Here is a 21,794-nt window from a genome sequence, read left to right as displayed (position 1 = left end):
CCGGAATCTACAAGAGGGTTTAACCTTGGTGGGTGCCAGGTCTCTCCTGGCAGCTTCTACCGGTGGGGCTCGGCTGGGGTCCTCAAGACAAAACAGAAAACACAAAAGATGACAGCAACATAGAACAGTAAGGCAAAATAAGTTCCCCTCTGGAACCGCAACCACCATTCAACTCCGTAAAATAAAAACTCTGTACCTTCTCTCCCTTTGGGATACCCCTTTCTGGGGTGTCCAGAGATGAACCAGCCCAGGGCTGAAAGTCTCCTTAATAAAAATATAAAAAAAAACACAATTTTGGAGAAATTTTCAAAAATCTGTAGCGAACTTTACATTTCGGATATTAAAACATTTCTAGATTCCGCATATTTAAAACCAAATCAAAGTTGTGGGCCTTCTCTGGTACTTGAAAGCCTTCAGAATTTTGGAATTCTTTAATTATTAATGTCGTTTTCGTTTTTGCGGTGTAGCACCGGTGTAGTGTAAGCAGGAATAAGCGCGAGTCTTTGACAGCTCAACATCATTTGTTTGTAAACAAAGTGTGCATCCTATATCTACACCCTAAAATATTTCGGTGTACGGCAGTGTAGCACCGGTGTAGCTACACCGCAAAAACGAAAACGACATAAGAGCCGCGGTTCTCAAACTTTTGTCTATTGCAACCCACTGTGAGAAATTCCATAAGCCCGCGACCACCCAATAGTATGAAATTAAGCTGAAAACTGAAAAAAAACATAGTGTGCATTGGCAAATTTTAAGCATTTTTGCTGGCGATTCTTTGAGACCTTGTTTATTTGACAGCTGCGGACATAAAAATCTCTGGAACAGTAATTACTAAAGATGAAATCTGGCTTGTTGTTTTTTGTTTGTTTGATAAATCTGTTGTCACACGCGACTGAATTGTACGACCGCGGACGGCGAAACATTGATCTTCCTTATTCACAACGTTTAGCATACATTTCCAACTGACCATGACAGGTTCTCACCTACACACCTACACATTTTCACTCACTCAATCTGCCGAAAAGTGACGTGCTTCCTACGGCCAAGCATTCATTCGAGCGAGAAAAAAGGGCCAATTTCACACATGTATCCAAACAGGCTTATTTTTAGACAACCCCAATTGGTGAACGTCAAGCAGCTCCGCGCCGTCAATCGATGACCGATCCGATCTTGAAATTGAGATGATGCCCCTTTCAACCAAAACTGAAACGTTCGGGAAGACCACTTGTTGGTTTTGAGAAAGATCCGGACACTCCCACCCACCCGCTTGCATTGGATTATGTTTTTAATAGCTCAGGCTCAGGGTGTCATCAATTATAAATCATTACCTGACTCACTGCATGTGACATTTTCCCACCGGTGATCGTCATCGGCATTCGTCACGTCGCGTGCTCTCCGTAGTTTCAGTTTTCCGTCGACTTTCTCATTTTCGTTAACGATGGTAAAATGGGAAATTTTAAATTTAATTATTGTATCATCGCTTCGGGAATGGCGCCACCCACGTTTTCTCAATATAAAATTCGTCGCCATTAGTAACTGAGCTGAATTGGGGTGTGTGCGTCAACTGACGACAATTCGCTCGTATTGTTTTATTTGTGCAACCAATTTACAATGCAAAAACAAAAAAATATATATATTACATAATAAATAACCGTTCCTGATTCTGATGTCTCGCCTTGTTTTTATTTTCTTTGCAGACTTCGCTTGGGTGACGCTAGCGACCAATGATTCGTACTCGTTGGGCGCCCTGGTCGTGGCGCATTCGCTCAAACGCGTGCACACAGCTCACCAGCTGGCCGTACTGATAACGCCCGGTGTGTCGGAAGCCATGAAGTGAGTATCTGCTGATATGCACAACTGTGTAGCATCCCGTATGAGTATTAATAGACTCGTGCACTCTGGACGACAATTGGGCGGTAACAATCAGTCGGAACTAAACATCCCTGTTGGCAGGGCTGGTAGCGAGTCACTTTTTAGTGACTTGGTCACTTTTTTCATGCAAGTCACTAAAAAGTCTCCTTTTTTAAGGCCAAGTCACTAAAGTCACTTTTTCTTGTAATCAGTCACTATTTTAAACTTTTTTTAACGTTAATTTATTTCAAGATTGATTTTTCCATAGGCCTTAATTTTGTTCTAACTGTCCACGAGACAGTTGCGATCAGCTGACTTTTTACCAAGAACTTTTGACACAATAGAACTGGCAGTTTATTCTCATATTAATTTCTGCTTCATTAACACCAGATCACTCACTCACTCACTCACAGATCACCTTATTCGAAGTTGTCGACCTTGTATAGAGTTTTTTTACGTTTAATCGTCTTTTCTATCTACAGGGTGTCCACTTATTTGGCTAAATAAAGTTCCTTAAGTTTTCCAGGTTTTTCCATAACTTTGCCGAACTATTTATAAAATGCGTTAAAAATATGATATTTTTTTGTAAAACAACAACAACAACAATTAATGCAAACGTTTTTAAGACATGACAATCAGTTTTAAAGTAACAGTTTTACTTCATTTTAGTAAGTCTAAGATCACAACATTTTTAATGTATCGAAGTTACGTACTAGCAAAATTGTGGAAACTTTTAAGAAGTTCTATTTATCTCAGAAAAACTAGATCTAGAGATCTTTGGGGAATTCCAGCCCGGAAGTCTCCAAAAGTTTAGCCTAGACTATTGAATTGGTTTAAAAATCTAAAAGCGTGAGTTTAGACAAATTCAGGATAATTCCATTATGTGCTGAAATAAAATCAAGAATCCTTAAGATGTTCCGAGAGATTCAGTACAGAGACCTTCAGAAAATGTATGAAAACTTCAGAAATATTTCAGGAACTTCACAGAAATCTAGAGAATTCCAGGGAAGTTTAAAGGTGTTCATGAGAATTCCATTTATTTTAAAGCAGAACCGAGATCTTCATTAGAATTGAGAGCTTTAGGGAAGATCCAAGAACATCAAGACAGAAAATTCAAGGAAATTGCAGAAACCTTAAAGAATTTCTCAGAAAATTTCTGGAATGTAATAAAATTATATGAGCATCCGGATAATGCTAGATTTTTTCAAGGATGTTATATCATGGAAATTTCAAGAACTCAAAAATTTCGAAAATTTAGCTTAGTTCATTAGAGAACATCAACGAAGTTCCATAAATAAAAAAATCTAGAACTTTTAGGAAGTACCGGTATTTTTAATAAATTCCAGAGAACTTCAAAAAAATTTCGATATTTTTTTATTGTTTCGTTATATTCAGTGAAGTTTCGAGCACTTCGAGGTTGATCAGATAACATCACAAAAATCCCATTAATTTAAGGAAATTTGCTGCGACTTACAAGGAGCTCCTTGAAATTATGGGATATTCCGAGTATACTATGGTTGATCTGAAAACTTTGGAAGATTCACGGAATTATAAATATGTATATATATCAGAAAATTGTCCGGAACATTTGATCAATTTCTAGAAATTCAGGTAGACATAGAAAATTTCAGAGCTGGACTTTCCAGGGAAAATTAATGATTTAAGGAAAAGTTCCGTGAGCGTTTATAAACTTTATAAAACTGGAAAATTGTATAACTTAAAGGCAATTCAATCAATACCAGGGGTTCTTTTAAAAAAAATACTAATATATTCAGGGCAGTCTAGTAAATTTTAAGGAAATTGAGAAATATTTTGGGCTGTTTTAAAAATATCAAGAAACTCTAGACTATTGAAGAAACTATGAATTAGTTTCGAAAATCTTCAAATCTTGAGAACTTCAGTGTAAATCATAGAACTATGTTAATTATTTTGTTGCGGGAGCTTAAAAAAGTTCTTTAAATTTCAGAACAACTTCGAAAACTTCACAGAAGTACAGAGATCTTCAGAAACAATTCGAGAACTTCATAAAAGCCTATGGAGCTTAAGGGAAGATCCGAGAACTTCAGGAACTTATATGGACATTTCGGGAGCATTTCAAATAAGTTTAGTAAAGTTTTAAGCTAAGGGGAATTTCAGGGGAATTTCAGGGGAGTTCAGTTCCATTAGTTATCAATAAGTCCAGAAGTTCACGGAAGCTTAAACATTTTTAGAAAAGTTCTATTAAATTCAGGGTAGTACAACAAGCTTCATGAGAACTGCAAACACTTAACAGAAGTTTCGAGAACTTCAAGAAATATATTGATCTCGCTAAAAATCTCAACAACAAAACTTCATGAAAGAACAGATATCCTAAGAGCAGAGATATTCCAGACAAGCGACATTACATAAATTTTAAAAAAGATTCGAGAAATTCAGAAAATTGTTAAAACTTTAAAGAAGATTCATGATCGTTAGGAGAGTTGTGGAAACTTTAGGAAGTCCGAAAAGTTAAAAACAATGATGAGAAGTATTGCGAGCTTCAGGCTAGTTTCTCAAACTACAAAAGAACTTCAAGGCAGTTTCATTAACTTCAGGAATATTTTGGGAACTTTCAAGTTGTTCTGAAGACCTCAGAGTAGTCCATTCCATATTCAACGGAGTTTTCTCATGAAAATTCGCTTGGAGTTCTCCTAATCATTCACTTTTATTCTACCGAAACTCTCATGGAATTATTTCAGAAATTCACTTGGAATGCTTCTCTGAATTCTCTAAAAAATATCACAAGACTATAGTTAGAATACTTCTTGCAACTATCCTCCGAATCGAATCTTCGTTTAATTTTCCTAGCAATGGTCTTGAAATTCTCTTCAGTAAGAAATCCTATTTTTTTTTTGTTAATTCGTTTATTTGTACAGGCTCAGTCGAATAAACTTTACAGAGCCGATATTTTCTTTTTCTTCTACAATAAGAATCTTAAAACTAGAGTTAAGGGGCTTAACCGATTGCTCGCGGCCGTCTCGAGGTTAGGGAGTTTTACAATTTAAGGATGGGAAAGGTTGAGAGGATTACGAATTTCATTTGTTTTAATATGGTAACTATTTCTAAAACACTTAAGAAATCTTATGGAAAGATTCTAAGAATTTTCATTGAATTCATTTCAGATTTATTTTTTAATCCCTCTCCTTCCTACATTCTACTTACAATTGAAATACTCCTAAAAATTAATTTTCATTTCTCCTCACAAATTCCTTAGATTTTCCCCTTAATTTGCTTGGCAATCTCTCCGGTAATTATTTTCCGAAATTCTTTGGAATTATTCTCAAATTTAACTGTAATCCTCCTTTTGGGTGAAGAGGATACCCTCTAAGTATTCACCTTACAATTACGAGGACTTATGCTCCGATTTCAAATGTGTGAATGAAATTAACTAGGAATATTGAACGTTTTTATTTTAAAATGCATTTTTTTCTTTGGAATATACTTAGTAAAAAAATATTAAATTTCCTGAGTACTGATGATATTCCCTGAGACTTCCAGGTATTTTCAGGAGAAATGAAATTCCCTGAGAATTCCCGTTTTTTCAGGTTTCTCCAGGTAGTAGACATTTGGAGACTTAGTCATACACTTTCTATTGAATCTTTCGCTTTAAAGGTTCCTATCGTACACATTTAAGTGTTTATGAGATTCTTATTGAATACATCTAAAACATCAAACATTTATTTGGTATGTCATCAGAATGACTTATTTTCTTCCCTTGGGTCACTTTTAGTCACTTTTTTACAACTATAAGTCACTATTTGGTCACTTATTTCTTCAACATGGTCACTAAAATCACTAATTTTGACAGCATTAATCGCTACCAGCCCTGTCTTGGGAGAATTGTTTGTGTGTGTATATGCAATCCATCTCCTACTGCTCTTGGATCTATTGAAAATCCAACGACCCATACATGCTCATACACGTAACTATTTTGGCCTCCATATACGAGCGTGGGGGCACATCCATCCCCGATCCACATATCAAATGGATATCTGAAATGTATTCACACTTCCAGAATCAAACATATATACCTTTGAAATTGGCAAGTGTGAGCATAAATCAATTAGGGGAAAGTGGGGCAGTTTCGCCATGGGGGTTATGGCAACATGAAGGGACCGCAGAATCCATCGAGTTATAGAAAATTTAGAGTTACAGAATATCGGGTTGTTGGGAGTTGACTGCATTTTAAAAATATCTGTATTTACACCAAAACATGTATTTTTTTAAAGTATGCCATTCGATTACGTATGTCTTGAAAGTTATGGGTAATATCATCCCAAAAAACACAGCCTACATTTTCACTCAAGGCAGCAAGGTGCTATATTCAGGTAGGGGAAATGACGGCTTCGGCATGACAGACTATTTTCGGCAACCCACATTGAAACACTATTTTCACTGGATTTTCTTACGAAAACACTTCGCTGAATGCATGCAAACGATTCTTTATGCTTTCAGCTTCAATTTGACTATATTTTTACCACTGAGAAAAAGCAATCTAGCAAGGTTTTCTTGAAATGAAACACACGCACTACAAATTGTAGCTGATTTCGAGTTGCCGATAATAGAACAGCAGATTTACATGCATTTCAAATGGAACGGTTGCCGAAGAAAAACTGGTTGCCGACAATACTCGCTCTCACTAGAGAAGATTGGAGCTTTGTAAAAGCGTTTCAAAACAGTTTTTGACAATTCTTTCGACTGAAATTGTTAGAGCAGCTGGCAGCAAAAGATTGTAAACAAACCAATACTGCATATGTGTGCGTTCCTTAGAGAAAAAGGCTATAGAAAGAAGGTCGCTGCTTAGGTTGCCGAGAATACGTAAATTCCCCTATTTATGAGTTACGTGCAAGGTTGCAAATACTCATTTCAGCTAAAACAATGTTTTTCTAAATTATGAAATAATTAGATGCCATGATCAAATTTTGAATTGGTAGGATACAAGAAGAGGTTGCAAAGAATGTGTTTGACATATTAAACCTGTTTATTTCACTTCATGAGAGTCACAATCAGCGATTTTTCACAAACTCACTCACTCACTCACTCACTCAGCGATCAGAAAATCGCTGATTGTGACTCATAGAAAGCAAAATTTACAGGTTTTATGTTTCAAACGCATACTTTGTAACCTCTTCTTGTAAGTTACAAGTAAAACATGTCATCATACCATCTTTTGGTTTTATTATTCCGAAAACCATTATTTTAGCTGAAATGAGTATTTGCAACCTTGGTTACGTGTAGTTTTAGAACTATTTTTGGGTATCCTATAACTGAAAACAAACATGTTAGACCCCTGATTTCAGTTAAAATGAGGACCACCATAAACGTAATTTTTATAATAAGATTACCCATTTAATTATAAACAACTGCTACGAAGACACTAACCCTCTAAAATGAACGTGAACGGAGTAAATATGTTTTCCCCGCAAAATTCCGTTTCGGATCACAGTTGGACCACTGTGCAGCGCTCATAGCACACTTGGGCTGTGTTTCATTTGGTAAATTTTCACTTAAATTTGACGCTGTGCTGTGCGCGCTGAATATAGACACTGAAAAAAGTTTTCACTTAGTTTCTATTAGGAACGCACAAAGTTTTTTTTTTCCAAAAACAAAAACAATGATTTTACCTAAATATCATTAGAAATTCTATATGAGAAATCATATAGATTTCATTGGACACATAACGTTCATGTGATTTAGTGGTGCAATTTCCAATTATGGGATCACATGAAAGTTATGTGAAATTCACATGGATATTTTCCACTGGTTATGTGATTTATTTTATGAGTGGACGTCAACAGTAACACACGGTGGGGTTAAACTCATGTTTTATGCAACCGTTAATTAACGACCCAACATGATGTCGACAGTGAGTATGCATAAGGGCGTATCTGCGATAATCGATTTTCTTCGTCGATTTTCTCCTTTGTTAATAACTCGCTTGGATTAACATTTTGATAGCCAATACAACCTGTTACAGCGCCTTCCTTAATTGTAGCAATTTAAAGAGAAGATCGATGAATAGAATCGATCATCGATGTGTTTAGAACAAAATTGCAGCAAAACTAAACAAGATGGTGTTGGTGTCAAAGAGAGAGTTAAGCGCTTTGAGAGGCATATTTTGATTATACAAAAAATCACTTTATTAGGGTAGAGCGCTCCTTCGTCGTAATCGCCCATTTCCGTTCTAACGATCAGTAAAGATCAATAATATCAATGATTTCACCGTGCACAAATCAATAATAGGTTTGTTCCGATGCGTTAGTTCATTAGGTATAACATAAATTCTGTTAGAGCGCATTGTATGAATATTTACGCTTATTGTTCTCAAAACAAACGAAGCGCTCCTAGCGAATTGAAACTCGTAGGACGAATTTACAATCAAGAAGCAGTATTAGATTTTAAACAATATCTGAACCATTTGTGACTCTCAAATCCAAGGTGAAATAAATTTAGAAGTCATCTTTGACAGAAATATTCCATTTTTAGCTCAGACAATTTTTAGAAATGTTTACCTCTAAAATGTAACTAAAGGCAGTAGAAAGGACACTATTAAATAGGAAATTTTGTAGCTCTCCAATGGAGGCGATAATTTTGCGTTAAGTAGCACATTTTTCGAGTTAGAGCCAATTTATGCCAAGCATAGACCAAAACAGATAAAAAGTTCAATAACTCAGAAACTTTTGAGATTTGATCATATGCCTAGAACTTTTTTTTTTATTAAATATGATCTTCTATCATCCCTTAATATATTTGCACTAAGGAACCGAACTTTTCTGCATTTAATTTTTCAAACATACAATGTTTTAGATAATGACGGATGCGGTTTGACGGGTAATGCTCTTGTTTTTGAATTCTGATGTAATTTGATGTGTCGCATGATGGGTTTTAGTTCTAGTCAAGAACTGGTCACTTTCCTGGGGGTGCCTGGAATATGTCATCGGGTGACCAGGTATGACCACCAACGATCTTCACTCTCGTAACCCATACTCACCGGAATATGCTCTGGCCAGGCATGGAAAATCATTCATTTCGTGCATTCATTTGCCTCTAACTTTTTTCTTCAACAGCATTCCGCAAAATGATGTATAGAACTTTTGTAGGTTTTGTTATTAGTTACAACTTTTGTTAACAAGTCAAATCCGTATCTCTTATGCATGATGAAGCAGAGCGAACAGAAGCCACCACTGTTTTTCAGTGAATGTATTTTACATTCACTGAAAAACAGTAATAAGTGCTGCTCGCTCTAGTTCGTGATGCATAAGAGATACAGATTTGAGTTGTGAGCAAAAGTTGTAGCTAATAACAAAACCTACAAAAGCTCTATACATCATTTTTCGGAATGCTGTTGATGAAAAAAGTTAGAGGCAAATGAATGTAAATGAATGTATGAAATGAATGCAAATGATTTTCCATGCCTGGCTCTGGCCATATTTCCGGAACCAGTACCCGATTCCAAAAATATTCAATAGTGTTCAATCGGAACTTGATCCGGAACAAATAGCGTAACTTGTTCCGGTCATATCTCCGGAACCGGAAAAATGATTTGAAAACTATTCAATAGCGTTAAAGGAAACCATGATATCATTCGACGGTTTTTGAGTGCAATTCATGCTGAGAAACATGACTTAGTTCCCAGGGTAAAGTCGGCATTGGGTCCCGAAGCTAGGGTTTGTTACCGCCTCCCAGACCAGTGCAGCGTGTTCTCGGCTGAAGCCGCCGTCGCTTTCTTTGCCATCTCCACTCCGTCAAGCAAACCAATCGTCCTTTTCACCGACTCAGCCAGTGTTGCAGCCGCCATTGATGCCCAACACCCCACTCACCCACATGGATACAGGCCATCCTCTCGAGTGCCCCACCTGGCACTACTGTCTCCTGGATACCCAGCCACTGTGGAATCCAGGGCAATGTGGAAGTTGATCGCCTCGCTTCCTCCGGTAGACATATGTGCCTATACACGCGTAGCCCAGACCTCAGGAAGATCCAACAGATCATCGCTCCCAAATTGTCCTCTTCCGCGTAAGATCTGGCCACACTCGCCGTCCCACAACCTCAGTCGAAACGGCGATTTCCACAAAACCTGATCCCTATGCCGCATTCATCACTCTGTTGAACATTTCCTATGTCACTGCCTCCAATACCAGGGAACAAGAGAGCTTTACGGGATTCCAAGCAATGTAAAAGAAGCGCTAAACAATGACGCAAGCCGGACCTAGTTTGACACCGGTGGCACCCTCCTCTTCATCATGGATCGCACCATCACCCGGATTACCGACCCTTATACAACCAAGACCCATGCGCACCAAAACCCGAACTACTGACTCCAAAAGACCTACGGCACAACCAGAACCCACCCGCAAACAACCATTGACCCTCCATGACAGCAAACTAGACAGCATACAACACTCTGTTTTAAACAACCCTGTATTAGGGGAACCCTCTTCTGGGGCCCTATCCTCCTTCCCGGAGACCCCCCTCGGACATCCTCAGAGACGAACCAGTCAATTGCTGGGGCTTGACGGGGCATATGATGTATTTCATACGACACTTCTTCAGCGAGGAGACCGGAGTCCGTCAAGACTCCGTTATCGCAGTCACCTTGTTTCTGGTGGCAATAAACGGGGTATTTGACCGGCTACTTGGGCGCATTTACATATTTGTTTACACTGACGATGTGCTGATTGTGGCCACCGGTCCCACACAGATCCGAACCCTACGGCAAGCGCAAGCGGCAGTCTCTGCCGTCGTCAAATGGACCGACTCAATGGGTTTCCAGCTGTCCGCTAGGAAGAGCATCCGATGCCACGTATGTCCGTCTCATCACCGAGTCAATAGCGCGAGCCATCATCGACAGTAGGTTGCTTTACGGGACGGAAATTACTTGTATCGCTTCCGAGAAGATGGTTAGCACCCTAGCACCGGCCTACAACAGCTACATCCACATCATATCTGGTCTCCTGCCATCCACTCCAGCAGACGCCGCATGCATCGAAGCGGGTCTGATGGTGCGGGTCTTCTTCCTTGCCGGTTCTGCTTAAATGCAAATATTGCCACAAAGGCCGCCGCCTTTTCCGGCAAGACCTCCGGAAACAATAGGATCTTTCTCCTTGACGCCGACATCGACCTCCCCCCAGTGGCCAAAGTCCATTGGCATGGAGAGAAAAGTTGGCACTCTTCACGAATCCAATTGGACAATCGGATCTAGAACCGCTTCAAAGCAGGGGATGCATCCGTAATTTTGCGCAGATCGGTCGCCGAGTTACTTGGGTCCAACTGTGCCGACCACGTACACCGGTACACCGACGGCTCCCGATAGATAAACGAAGTAGGTACCGGGATTTTCGGAGACGGTATTGCTGAAAGCAGCAGTCTTCCTCCACAGTGCTCGGTTTTCTCGGCCGAGGCTGCAGCGATCTTCCGTGCCGTTACGACGCCAGCCAGCAAACCGATACTTATCTTAACCGACTCACACAGCGTCGTTCAAGCGATCACCTCGGAAGCACCAAAACACGCATGGATCCAGGCGATTATCAAGTACACCTCACCGAACACCGTGTACACATGGATTCCCGGACACTGCGGAGTACCAGGTAACGAGTCTGCTGATCACCTTGCCGGAGTCGGGACATCGGGTCCCAGACTCACCGACAAGGTACCCCTGCAGGACGTCATACGGTGGATCATGCGGACCATTCGAGCGGCATGGGAGGCCGAGTGGTTCCGCAACAGAACTGCCTTCATCCACAAAGTCAAAGGGTCAACTGAACCATGGAGCGACCTGGACAACCTGAGGGATCAACGCGTGATTTCGCGGCTTCGGACCGGGCACACCAAACTCTACTATAACTATGGTGGCCTGCCGTTCCGCAGAAGCTGCATTATCTGTGGGGCATCATACACCGTCGAACACATCCTGTGCAACTGCCCGGAGTTCCAAAATATTCGGGAGTCACTCTGCCTATCTTCCAGCATCAGCGATCTGCTCGGGAGTGATACTCTGGCCTCGGCAGCACTAGTAACCTTCTTAAAATAAGCCAAAATCTACCACTTGGTATACTGCCCATAAAAGCATAACTGTCCCATCTTTGCTTGATTTCCAATTCATATGGGACAGTTATGCTTTTATGGGCAGTATAGCAGGAATTTCTTTCAGCCGTCGGGACATCTCAGCTGGATGGATTTCCCCTATTGGACCCATGCCAGCTGAGCTCTGTTTTGTTTGGATTATTCGTTTGTAGCTTGTTTTAACTCATTTTGTTTTCTGTTGTTCCTCTATTTCACTATTTTATATATTGTTATTTTTTCCATATTAGTTGAATTTCATAAGTCCATCAGGAAAATAATCTTGTTAGTATAATTTAAATAGGTTTTAAATTTTATGTTTGTCAAAATTTCTTTTTATAATCAGGTCAAAACTAACCATTTTTTTTTCAAGCTAAATCTTTCACACAACTAAACATTGATGAACAAAATTTACCCTGAGAATTTAGTAAATATATTTTGTATTTATTTTGAATTTAATTTTTTTTTTCTCGAATCAATTGCATGTATGATTTGTGCTTAATTGATAGCAGACTTAAGCAGTGCCGACGCGTAACTACTTTGAAGTACCTGTTCAACATGTTCAATAAAAAAGTTCTATTTCTAAAAACTTCAGATAAGGTGTTGGTTGGTTGGTTGTTTTTATTAATGAGATTTTCAGCCAGATGCTGGTTCATCTCTGGAAAAACTTCAGATAAGGCCTTCGAACTTCATGCAAGTTGTACAAAATTCGGGAAAGCCTTACAAGTTTCAGGAAAATCCTGTGAACTACTGTGATGACCTACGACGGTCAGGAAATCTCTCCGAACCTTCAGAGAAGTTCTACAAATTTCAGAGAAGTCTTGCGAACTTCAGGAAAGTCCTTTAATCTTTGGGGAATATCTACGAATTTTACAAAATTTTCTACATATTCAATGTAGCTTCTACGACATTTAGGCATTGCTTAAAACTTAAGGATAATCCTATGACACATATGGATTTTTCCCGAGCTTCAGAGAAGTCTTCAATACTCTTGGGAAGTCCTCTGAACTTAACATAGTTCTCCAAGCTCAAAAAAATTCCTACAACTTCCGAGAAGTCGCTCGAACTACAGGTAGTCCTACAAAATTCATGGGAGCTCTCCAAACTTCTGGGAATTTCCAAGAAATTAAGGAAAGACCCACAAACTTTTGGAAAACCCTTCGATATTTAAAGCCTTATTAACTTCAGGGAAGCTCTTCTAAATTTAGGGTCCTCATATATTCCGCTAAGTCCTTCAAACTTCAGGGAAGTCCTCAGATCTTCGAGAAAGTTCTTCGAACTTGATGGAAGTTTTACGAACTTCTGAGAATTTCTACGAACTTCGTGGTACTTCTACGATATTTAAGAAATTCCTATGAATAAAAAAAAACTCCGAACTTGAGGGAAGTCCTCAGATCTTAAAAAAATTCTTTCGAACTTCGGGGAAGTTCCATGAAATTCAGGCAATACAAACTTCCATGAACCCTTCAGGAAAGACCTTAACGCTTCAGGGAAGTTCTACGAACTTTAGGGAGTTTCTATGAACTTCAGCAGTCAGTCTTTTTAATAATAAGAGTTATTAAACCAGCGTTGTTTATGAAATTTTGTAATCATATGATTTTGAAATCATGTTGTAATCAAAATTCCGCTAAATAAGATCCTTAATCGTTGACAATTTGCGGAAAATTTAAACATTCTGCAAATCCGTATAATTGTTAGAAGCAAAGGTTTGTTTAAAGAGTCCTCATTCATATCACATTTCGCAATTTCACCTTGAGAAAAACTAGCCCGTTGGCTAAAAATCTCAATAATAAAGTTAAAAAAATCGCAGTTTCAAAAACAGAAATCTCAAGATTTAGGGGCTTATAGATTTCTAAATTTCAGACATTAGATAGGGCTTCGCGCTAGTCCGGCGTATCTCAGCTTTTCTTCGTCATACACCCCTAAAATCGCTCACTTAACGGGTTATCGCAAATGTTTCAGTGTCAATCGTAATTAATCTTGTAAGCAAAGATGTTTTTGCAAAAACATGAGTGAAAACGCTTTGCTATTATAGTTTTAGCACATAGAACGGAAATAGGCGCCATGATACGACGAAGTAGCGCGGCTCCCTACTAGCTTCTTTACAGTAAACAATCTGATAAAGATTTCACGGGCATTCACAAGAACCTTAATACCTATTTTGGTTTGTGAAATTCCGCATTGCGCGAAGAATGATGGTACAAGGATTCACTTTATTTTTTTTTATTAAAAATTGTTTTTTTTTAAATACATGGTTTTAAAACCAGGAAAAAACCAGGAATTTCAAAATGGAAATTCACTTGCCACCCTGGAACTAGTCATAGGCTAAAAATCTCCATATTAAAGAAATAAAAAAAATAAAAAGTCTCTTTAATAAAGTAACCTAACCTTAGTTCCCAAAATCCATGTTTTTTGGAACATGTTCCGGCCATATCTCCTGAACCAGTTGACTGATTTAAAAAATATTTAAAAGTGTTTTTGAAAATCCGGGCTTCGGATCGAAAGTCCAAATCAAAAAACCAAAATCGATCGCGTTACGAAAAGTGGTCAAATTTTTATTACGTATAACTCTGTCAATAGCGGATACCACCATTGAAAATTACTCAAATGTGCAACTAATGGTGATCCAAATTTTCACCGATGGGCTGCAAAAAGCACTTTCCCTAACACAGATTTCAAAGTCGAATTCCATCCGGTCTCGCCGAAAGGTGCTTATTCAATCACCGTGTGTGGTGGTGCCCGGTCAGTCCTTATCAGCAGCAGCAGTGCTTTCGACGCGTAGAGTTGAACATTGTACTCCAGTACACAACTAAAGGCTGCCCGCAAGCAGCGGCCTGCAGCCCACATGAGCATCCATTCACCGAAAAATGAGGAAACAGTCGCACCGCTACTGATTGGATTCAGTTGCTTGTCGTGAGCCGCTGTGGGCCATCTATGCCAAGCGCGTCACCCTCGTTTCAAACAACATACAGCTCGTCAGTCTCATCCGTGTTGAACACCCTAATAGCTCAACATTACTCAACCATCACGACAAAACGGTTGTTTAAGAGTTAATTTTCATTGAACGTTCGATCGCCTTGTTACTAGCCGCATCACCCCCAAAGCACTTTGATAATTTACCTAGCAAACACATGTTTGTGGTCAAATGCGTAACAGTATTGAAGTGGTACATAAAATGTCCGAATACCACATGACCTTGTCAACTAACCAGAAACAATTCGAATTAAGGTAAGGTCTTCTCCAGGGCGATAGAAAAGGCAAAACAATCTCGAATCTATATGATTGATCGCGAATATCTCCCAAATGGAAAATTTTAGCAAGAAATTCCTCCAATCAGTTGTTGCTTTTTTTTTTGTTATCTATTGAATAAACCAAAAATTTAATGCATTTTGTGCACGAAAATGCATAAATCTGTCATCAGAAAACGAGGCGTTTCCGTTATGGGAAAAAAAGTGGTTTCCCTAACACAGTCGCCGAATTTTAGCCACATAGAGAAGAACCAGCATTGTTGCCAACATCTAAACATTTGAACGATTAACTGTGTATGATCTCGCCTAATCCTTGTCAATTGTCTCTCCCCGTTTGCAGAAACAAACTACGCACCATTTTCAACGTAGTGGAGGAAGTGAACCTGCTCGACTCGAAGGACGATGCCAACCTGGCCCTGCTGAAGCGTCCCGAGCTGGGAATCACATTCACAAAGCTGCACTGCTGGCGCCTGACGCAGTTCGAAAAGTGTGTCTTCCTGGACGCCGACACGCTGGTCCTGCGCAACTGCGATGAACTGTTCGAACGGGAAGAATTGTCCGCCGCCCCGGACGTAGGATGGCCCGATTGCTTCAACTCCGGCGTGTACGTGTACCGGCCATCGCTGGAAACGTTCTCCAGTTTGATGCAGTACGCCGTGACCAATGGTAGCTTCGACGGAGGCGATCAGGGTCTGCTGAATTCGTACTTCTCCGACTGGGCGCAAAAGGACATCGCGAAGCATCTTCCGTTCATCTACAACACTTCATCGGTTGCTTCCTACTCGTATCTTCCTGCATTTAAGCAGTAAGTATCACCACACCGGTTGTGTTCGGTTTGCTAGTTGAGTTGCTAACAGTTGGTTTTTTTTCTAGATTCGGTCAAAACACAAAAATTCTGCACTTCATCGGCACGGCCAAACCGTGGCTGCAGAACTTCAACTCGGAGTCCCGACAAGTGCACATCCCAGGTGGCTACCAGCATCTGGCCAATTTCCTACAGTACTGGTGGGATATCTTCTGCGAAGATGTCCACTCACGTCTGAGTGCGGATATGGTGAGTACACATTTTGCGTTTTCCTCTTTGCCCTAACCTACCTACATCCTTCTTTGAGTTGAGTTTACCAACCTTAAATTCCAATAACCAAACCAAACGAGAAAGCATCTCGAGAATAGATAAGCAAGGTTGCTTAGAGTAGCTCACCACACCCGTAGAGCTACTACCTAAACAGCAACCAAACCTGAATTGTTTCTCTATAACTCCTTTTCAAGTCTGTCCGCGTTAGGGATAATATTGATGAAAAGGTAAGCCAGAAAGCTCTCTGTGCATAATGTTTAACGCGCGCATAGACCATAGACATGCAGCTTTCTGATCGTGTGTGGTGGTGATTTGGTGTTTTATATGATTGCTTACTCTATTTCATAGACCATAGTTGTAGAGCTTTTGCAAACGCTTTTATTAACTCTTGATGTACGCTTACCATTGCTTTTTTTTTCGTTGTAATGCTTATTTATATTATTATTCGTTATTTACACCCTAATTAGTAGCACTCCCGCAAGTAGTTGGACATTGGTTGTAACCTTACAGCACTGTAAATTTTGTACGCACCTACCTAAACCATTGGCCTATTGTTTGGAACCCATGATTGGTTTTGTTCGTAGTCCGTAGTAAATCCAAAAAAAGAGAAACCAAAAATCAAACCAGTCAGAAAAGTGCATATAAAATAGGATGACAATACTCGCCGTGGGGGCGAGAAAAACGCGTGTTTCGAATTGCTTCCTTCTATTGACCGATGTAGGCAGATCCGAAATTGAAAGCGAGTACAATAACGCAGTACACCACGCGACCGGGGATGCTATTTTCGATTGGCGACAAGCAAGCGGTGGTGTAAAAACAGATCCCCGATGTAGGCAACAACAACAGCAACAACAACTACTACTACTACTACAACCGGCGGCGATGGCGACGATGGCTTAGGGATTTCGATTAATAGATTCTACTATGTGTCTTGTGGACGAACGAATTTCGATACCTACGGGTTAAATTGATTTTACGCTGCAGGTTGTAGGTGAAGGGCGGTCGGGGATTTCGCTGTCTGTTTAAGCGTTCAATCAATGGCGAAGGTGTGCCAATTCGATTTCGTTCGGTTAATTGGTTTTGATTTTTAATATTAGATACTCTCACCTGTGTGGTTGTACCGATTTAGACATTGAAGGTACAGTTTTAGAGTATTCATTTGGGGTGATGAGATTTGTCGGGAGTTTTTTTTTGGAGAAGCGCTTTTGGGGAACTTGCTGATGGTGTTGAATCGTTTTATCCTTTGATCTTTGATATATTACAATGATAATTTTAAATATGCCTCAACATTTTGAAAACCATTGACTTCATACAATCTTAAAATTTGTTCGATGTCCTGCATTTCGAATATTTATTTTAGTCTTAAGTGCAGAATCTTGACAGATTCTCTATGATTTCTTTTCACGCTGAACTTATCGAACAATTTACCAAGTATGAGATTGAAAATTTGAAAATGAAATCGTTGTTTATACTTGTACTTTTCAACTATCAATTCATTTTTTATTCAAGTTGAGTTTGGAATGATAATTAGAATTAAATACTACACTCTGCCTACTATACCGACAACCAGAGCCGTACTCAGGATTTTTGTTTAGATGGATAACTCTCAGTTTTACGCCGCTCCTCCTGGCTATTTAATGAATTTTAATTTAAGTGAATTTTAGAGAAATTTTGCGAATTTCGTTGACATCCAGTGTTTTTTTCTTTGGCCAAATAAGATTTTTTAAATGTCACAGACTTTTGACGTAGGACTACGTCTGTGATTTCTAAATGGGGGTACACTTTGTGAAAACCAAAAATGGAACATGTAACAAAATTATGAAAGATTTTGGACGTTAATAACTCAGCTGCCCCTGGACCAATTTCAATAATTTTATCACCAATCGATCAGGAATATTCCCACGCATCTGTTAAATATAAGACCTTACCATTTTTAAAAATGTCACTATCGAAAAATTCACGAATGTGCAACTATTGCTATGATAGTTAAAATTATCACCGATTTCATGCAAAAAGCGATTTCCCTAACACAGATTTCAAAGTTGAATTACATTCGGTCTCATCAAACGGTGTTTATTCAATCACCGCGTGGTGAGTGGTGGTGTTCTCCGGTACACATCGAAAAGCTTCCCGCAAGCAGCTAGCGATCAAGGCTGACCTCAATCGCTGATCGGATTCAGTTCCAATTATCGTGTGTGGTGATGTCCGGTCTTCGGCATCAGTACACAACAAGAAACTGCCTGCAAGCAGCGAGCTGCAGCCTGCATGAGCATCCATAGAAGCAGAAAGATCGGAATCAGTAGCGCTTCGTGAATTTCTGTGGGCCATCTATGTCAAGCGCGTCATACTAAAGAGTATAAACAGAGAGAACCCGTCTCAAATTACTATTCCTACACAAAACACAAATTCCTGCTGGCTGCTGCAGTTAACAACTAAGATTTACTAGCGGCGCCGGTGGTGTAGCGGTAAGCGTCATTACCTCTCACCCCAGCAGGTCTGGGTTCAATCCCAGTCGGCGCCGCCGGGATGTTCTTAGGCATAGCATCTCTGATCACGCTTTCCTTCGGAAGGGAAGTAAAGCCGTTGGTCCCCGGTTCATGAGTTGATGATGGGTCGATAGGTAGGGTCCAGGTGTGGGAGCTGCCTTCCTGGTGTCGGTAGCATTGGTGCTCAGCACGGAAAACAAGATCGACGGAAAACAAATCAAGGAAAAAAATAAGATTTATTATATATGACCACGTAGTCCTACGTCGTCATTGCTTACAACCCCTTGTAGTTTTTGATTATTTTTAGATATTCGGAGGACACCAAAGAAATTCATGAAATTTAATATAAATTCAGGAAACTTTGTAGAGTTGAAGCGAATTTTTAAGAAATTTAGGGTGCTTTGTAAAAAAATAATAAGGGGAACTATGTAGTACTGGGAACCTTATACAAGTTTGGGAAACTTCATTGAAGTTATAGGAACTTTGATTTATTTTAAGAAACTTTAGTAAAGTTCTTCTTTTAGTTTCAGAGCACCGTGCTGTGCTCTAATTCCGTTCACCTACTCTTGCCCAGTGAGTTTAGATAGTCCTTACCTTGAGTGACTACAGAGTTGCCAGAGCTTCAACGCAGTTCCCTTTTTTTCTAAAGAAGCTTTCAATGAAGTTCTGCGAACTATAGAGAAATTTAGCGAACTTCAAGGAACTGAAGTGAACTACAGTGAACTCGAAGAAATTTATGCAAGCTGAAAAGTCGTCCTGCGAACTTCAGCGCAGTTTTGTAAACGTCAGTGAACATTTTCGAACTTAAAGAACGTATTGCAAACTTCAAGAAACTGCGAGCTTTAGAGACATTTGGCAAATATCTGGAAAGTTCTGCGAACTCCAGGGAAGTTTTGCAAACTCAAGTGAAGCTCGGTGAACTTCAAAGAGGTTGTTAGAATTTTCAGGAAACTGCTTCAAACTTTGGGGACGTTCTGCATTGTTTTAGGCAGTTGCTTTGATCTTAAGCGATACTCTGCACTTCAGTAAAGATCTGCAAACTTTAGAGGCGTTCTGCGAGCTTCCGGATATGTTTGTTAACTTCAAGCAGAATCTGTAATCGTGAGAACTTGAAGTTCTCCGAAGTCAAGGAAAATTTGATGAACTTCAATGAATTTCTGGGAACTCCAGGAAATTTTTGCAAATCCCTGAGAAAAAGGAAGTTCAACAATCTTCAGAAAAGTTCATTGAAGGAAAATTCTGCAAACTTTCAAGACGCGCTTCGATCTTCTGAGAAATTCTTCAAACCTTAGGAAAGTACTGCAAACTTCAGGGACGTTTTGCGAGCTTCAGAGAAGGTCAATGTCTTCCTGGTAAGTTCTACGGACTTCAAGAGAGTTCTGTGAACTCTAGCAAAACTGTATGAACTTCAATGTCCAGACTCCAGGATAGTTCTACAAAAATCAGAACTCATCTTTAAACTTCAGGGAAGTTCTGTGAACTTCAGGATATGTTTGTGAACTTCAAAGAAAATTTGTGAAAACATGTAAGTTCTACGAATTTCAATGAAGGTCTCCGAAGTCAAGGACAATTTTGTGAACTTCAATATAGTTCTGCAAACTCCAGGAAATTCTTGCAAACTCCAGAGAAAAAGGGAGTTCAACAACCTTCAGAGAAGTTCATTAAAGGAAAATTCTTCAAACTTTCAAGACGTGCTTCGATCTTCAGATAAATTTTTCAAACTTTAGGAAAAATACTGCAAACTTCAGGGACGTTTCGCTAGCTTCAGGAACGTTTTGCGAGCTTCAGAGAAGTTCAATGTCCTCCTTTGCGGAAGTTTCTTTAAATTTTCCCCAGTACATTTTTCTTGAAACTTTCCCGGATGTTTTTTTTTTTTTTTGCTTTTCTTAGAACTTTCTTCAAACTTCTTTCAAAAGCATTACCTTCAGAAGGTAATTCAAACATTCCCCGGAAATTTCATCTGACTTTCCTGGAAAGGCCAATCTTAGTCCAAAAGTTTGAATTCTCGCCTTCAAAAACGGCAAAGTTTTTAAGTTTTTATTTTGAATTAAAGAACATAGTGAAATTTTGTTTAGGGTACATTTTTTTTTCAAATAGTTCCAGAGTTCCCTACAACATTGCCGAAGGTACCAAACCGATTGGACAAACATTTTCCGAGCGGCATTTTTCTGAAGATAAGCTTAACTTTGTCTATAGGCCCTTTTCAAAATTAAGGCTTGACTTAAAATGGTGATCTGAAGATACAAAATGGTATTTTTCGGTCATGAAAAACGTCTCTGAAAACATTCAAAACTCAAGTCAAATTTTTAATGATTTTTTTTTTAAATTTTGAAAATCGACTTTCTGGTACTTGGAGAATTTTCAGAAACCGTTTTTTTTTATGCCAAGTACTTTTTTCATTATTATAGGGGTTCTTAGGCTGGTGAACTTTTTCAAATTAAGCCCAAATTTTGCATACGGTCAAGGGGTAAGTCACTCAGCACATTGTGCCGAAATTAGATTCGGCATGCTTTCGGCACACCTTCGACACAATCTCGTAGGCATTGAATTGTTTTAAATAAACTGGGAGTTATGAAGTTGGACACAACATTATGTGCTTTTTGACTGTATATTCCGGAACATCCTCTAATTGAATATACCAGAGGAACTCAGACCATTCTTCTTCTTCTTCGCATTTCAAGCTTATTGCATATCGCAATTAGCTTATTACGTGCTCTCAACTTATTGTTATAGATGCACTTCCACAGTTATTAATTGAGAGCTTTCGATGCCAGTACCATTTTTGCATTGGTATAATTGTGTGGCAAATCATACTTCTATGCCCAGGGAAGTCGAGACATTTTTCAACCCGAAAAATTCTTAGACCGGACCGGGAATTGAACCCAGCCACCTCCAGCATGGTCTTGATTTGTAGCTGCGCCTTTACCGACTGAGCTAAGGAACTCAGACCAGCAGTTCACTTATAGATCGAACTACGAAATGTAGGTTCTAGCGTGAGCTCAAGAAAAAGAGGCTGTTAATATTCATCATCCTCTATAGTCGGACTTCAACAATGCT

General features: G+C 39.3%; 2 protein-coding genes across 16 annotated transcripts in view; one reads left to right on the top strand and one right to left on the bottom strand.

The window, feature by feature from the left end:
* The window catches only part of Asap (ArfGAP domain of ASAP), a 480,120-nt gene that overhangs the window by 195,186 nt on the left and 263,140 nt on the right, over nt 1-21,794 (bottom strand). The window lies entirely within an intron of this gene.
* Gyg (Glycogenin) overlaps nt 1-21,794 on the top strand; it is a 131,768-nt gene that overhangs the window by 26,339 nt on the left and 83,635 nt on the right. For all 15 annotated transcript variants that reach the window (XM_065228490.1, XM_065228483.1, XM_065228467.1 and 12 more), the window contains exons 2-4: nt 1,698-1,833; nt 15,517-15,981; nt 16,050-16,230. In XM_065228490.1, coding sequence (XP_065084562.1) covers nt 1,698-1,833; nt 15,517-15,981; nt 16,050-16,230 — 782 coding nt within the window. The remainder of the gene's footprint in view (nt 1-1,697; nt 1,834-15,516; nt 15,982-16,049; nt 16,231-21,794) is intronic.

The sequence above is a fragment of the Ochlerotatus camptorhynchus genome, unplaced genomic scaffold (assembly GCF_037179485.1).
Source record: "Ochlerotatus camptorhynchus isolate MF236.1 unplaced genomic scaffold, CSIRO-AGI_Acam_v1.1 ptg000023l, whole genome shotgun sequence".
Classification (NCBI taxonomy): Eukaryota; Metazoa; Arthropoda; class Insecta; order Diptera; family Culicidae; genus Ochlerotatus; species Ochlerotatus camptorhynchus.
Note: the sequence above shows the minus strand (reverse complement) of the source record. Positions and strands in the feature narration are given on the sequence as shown.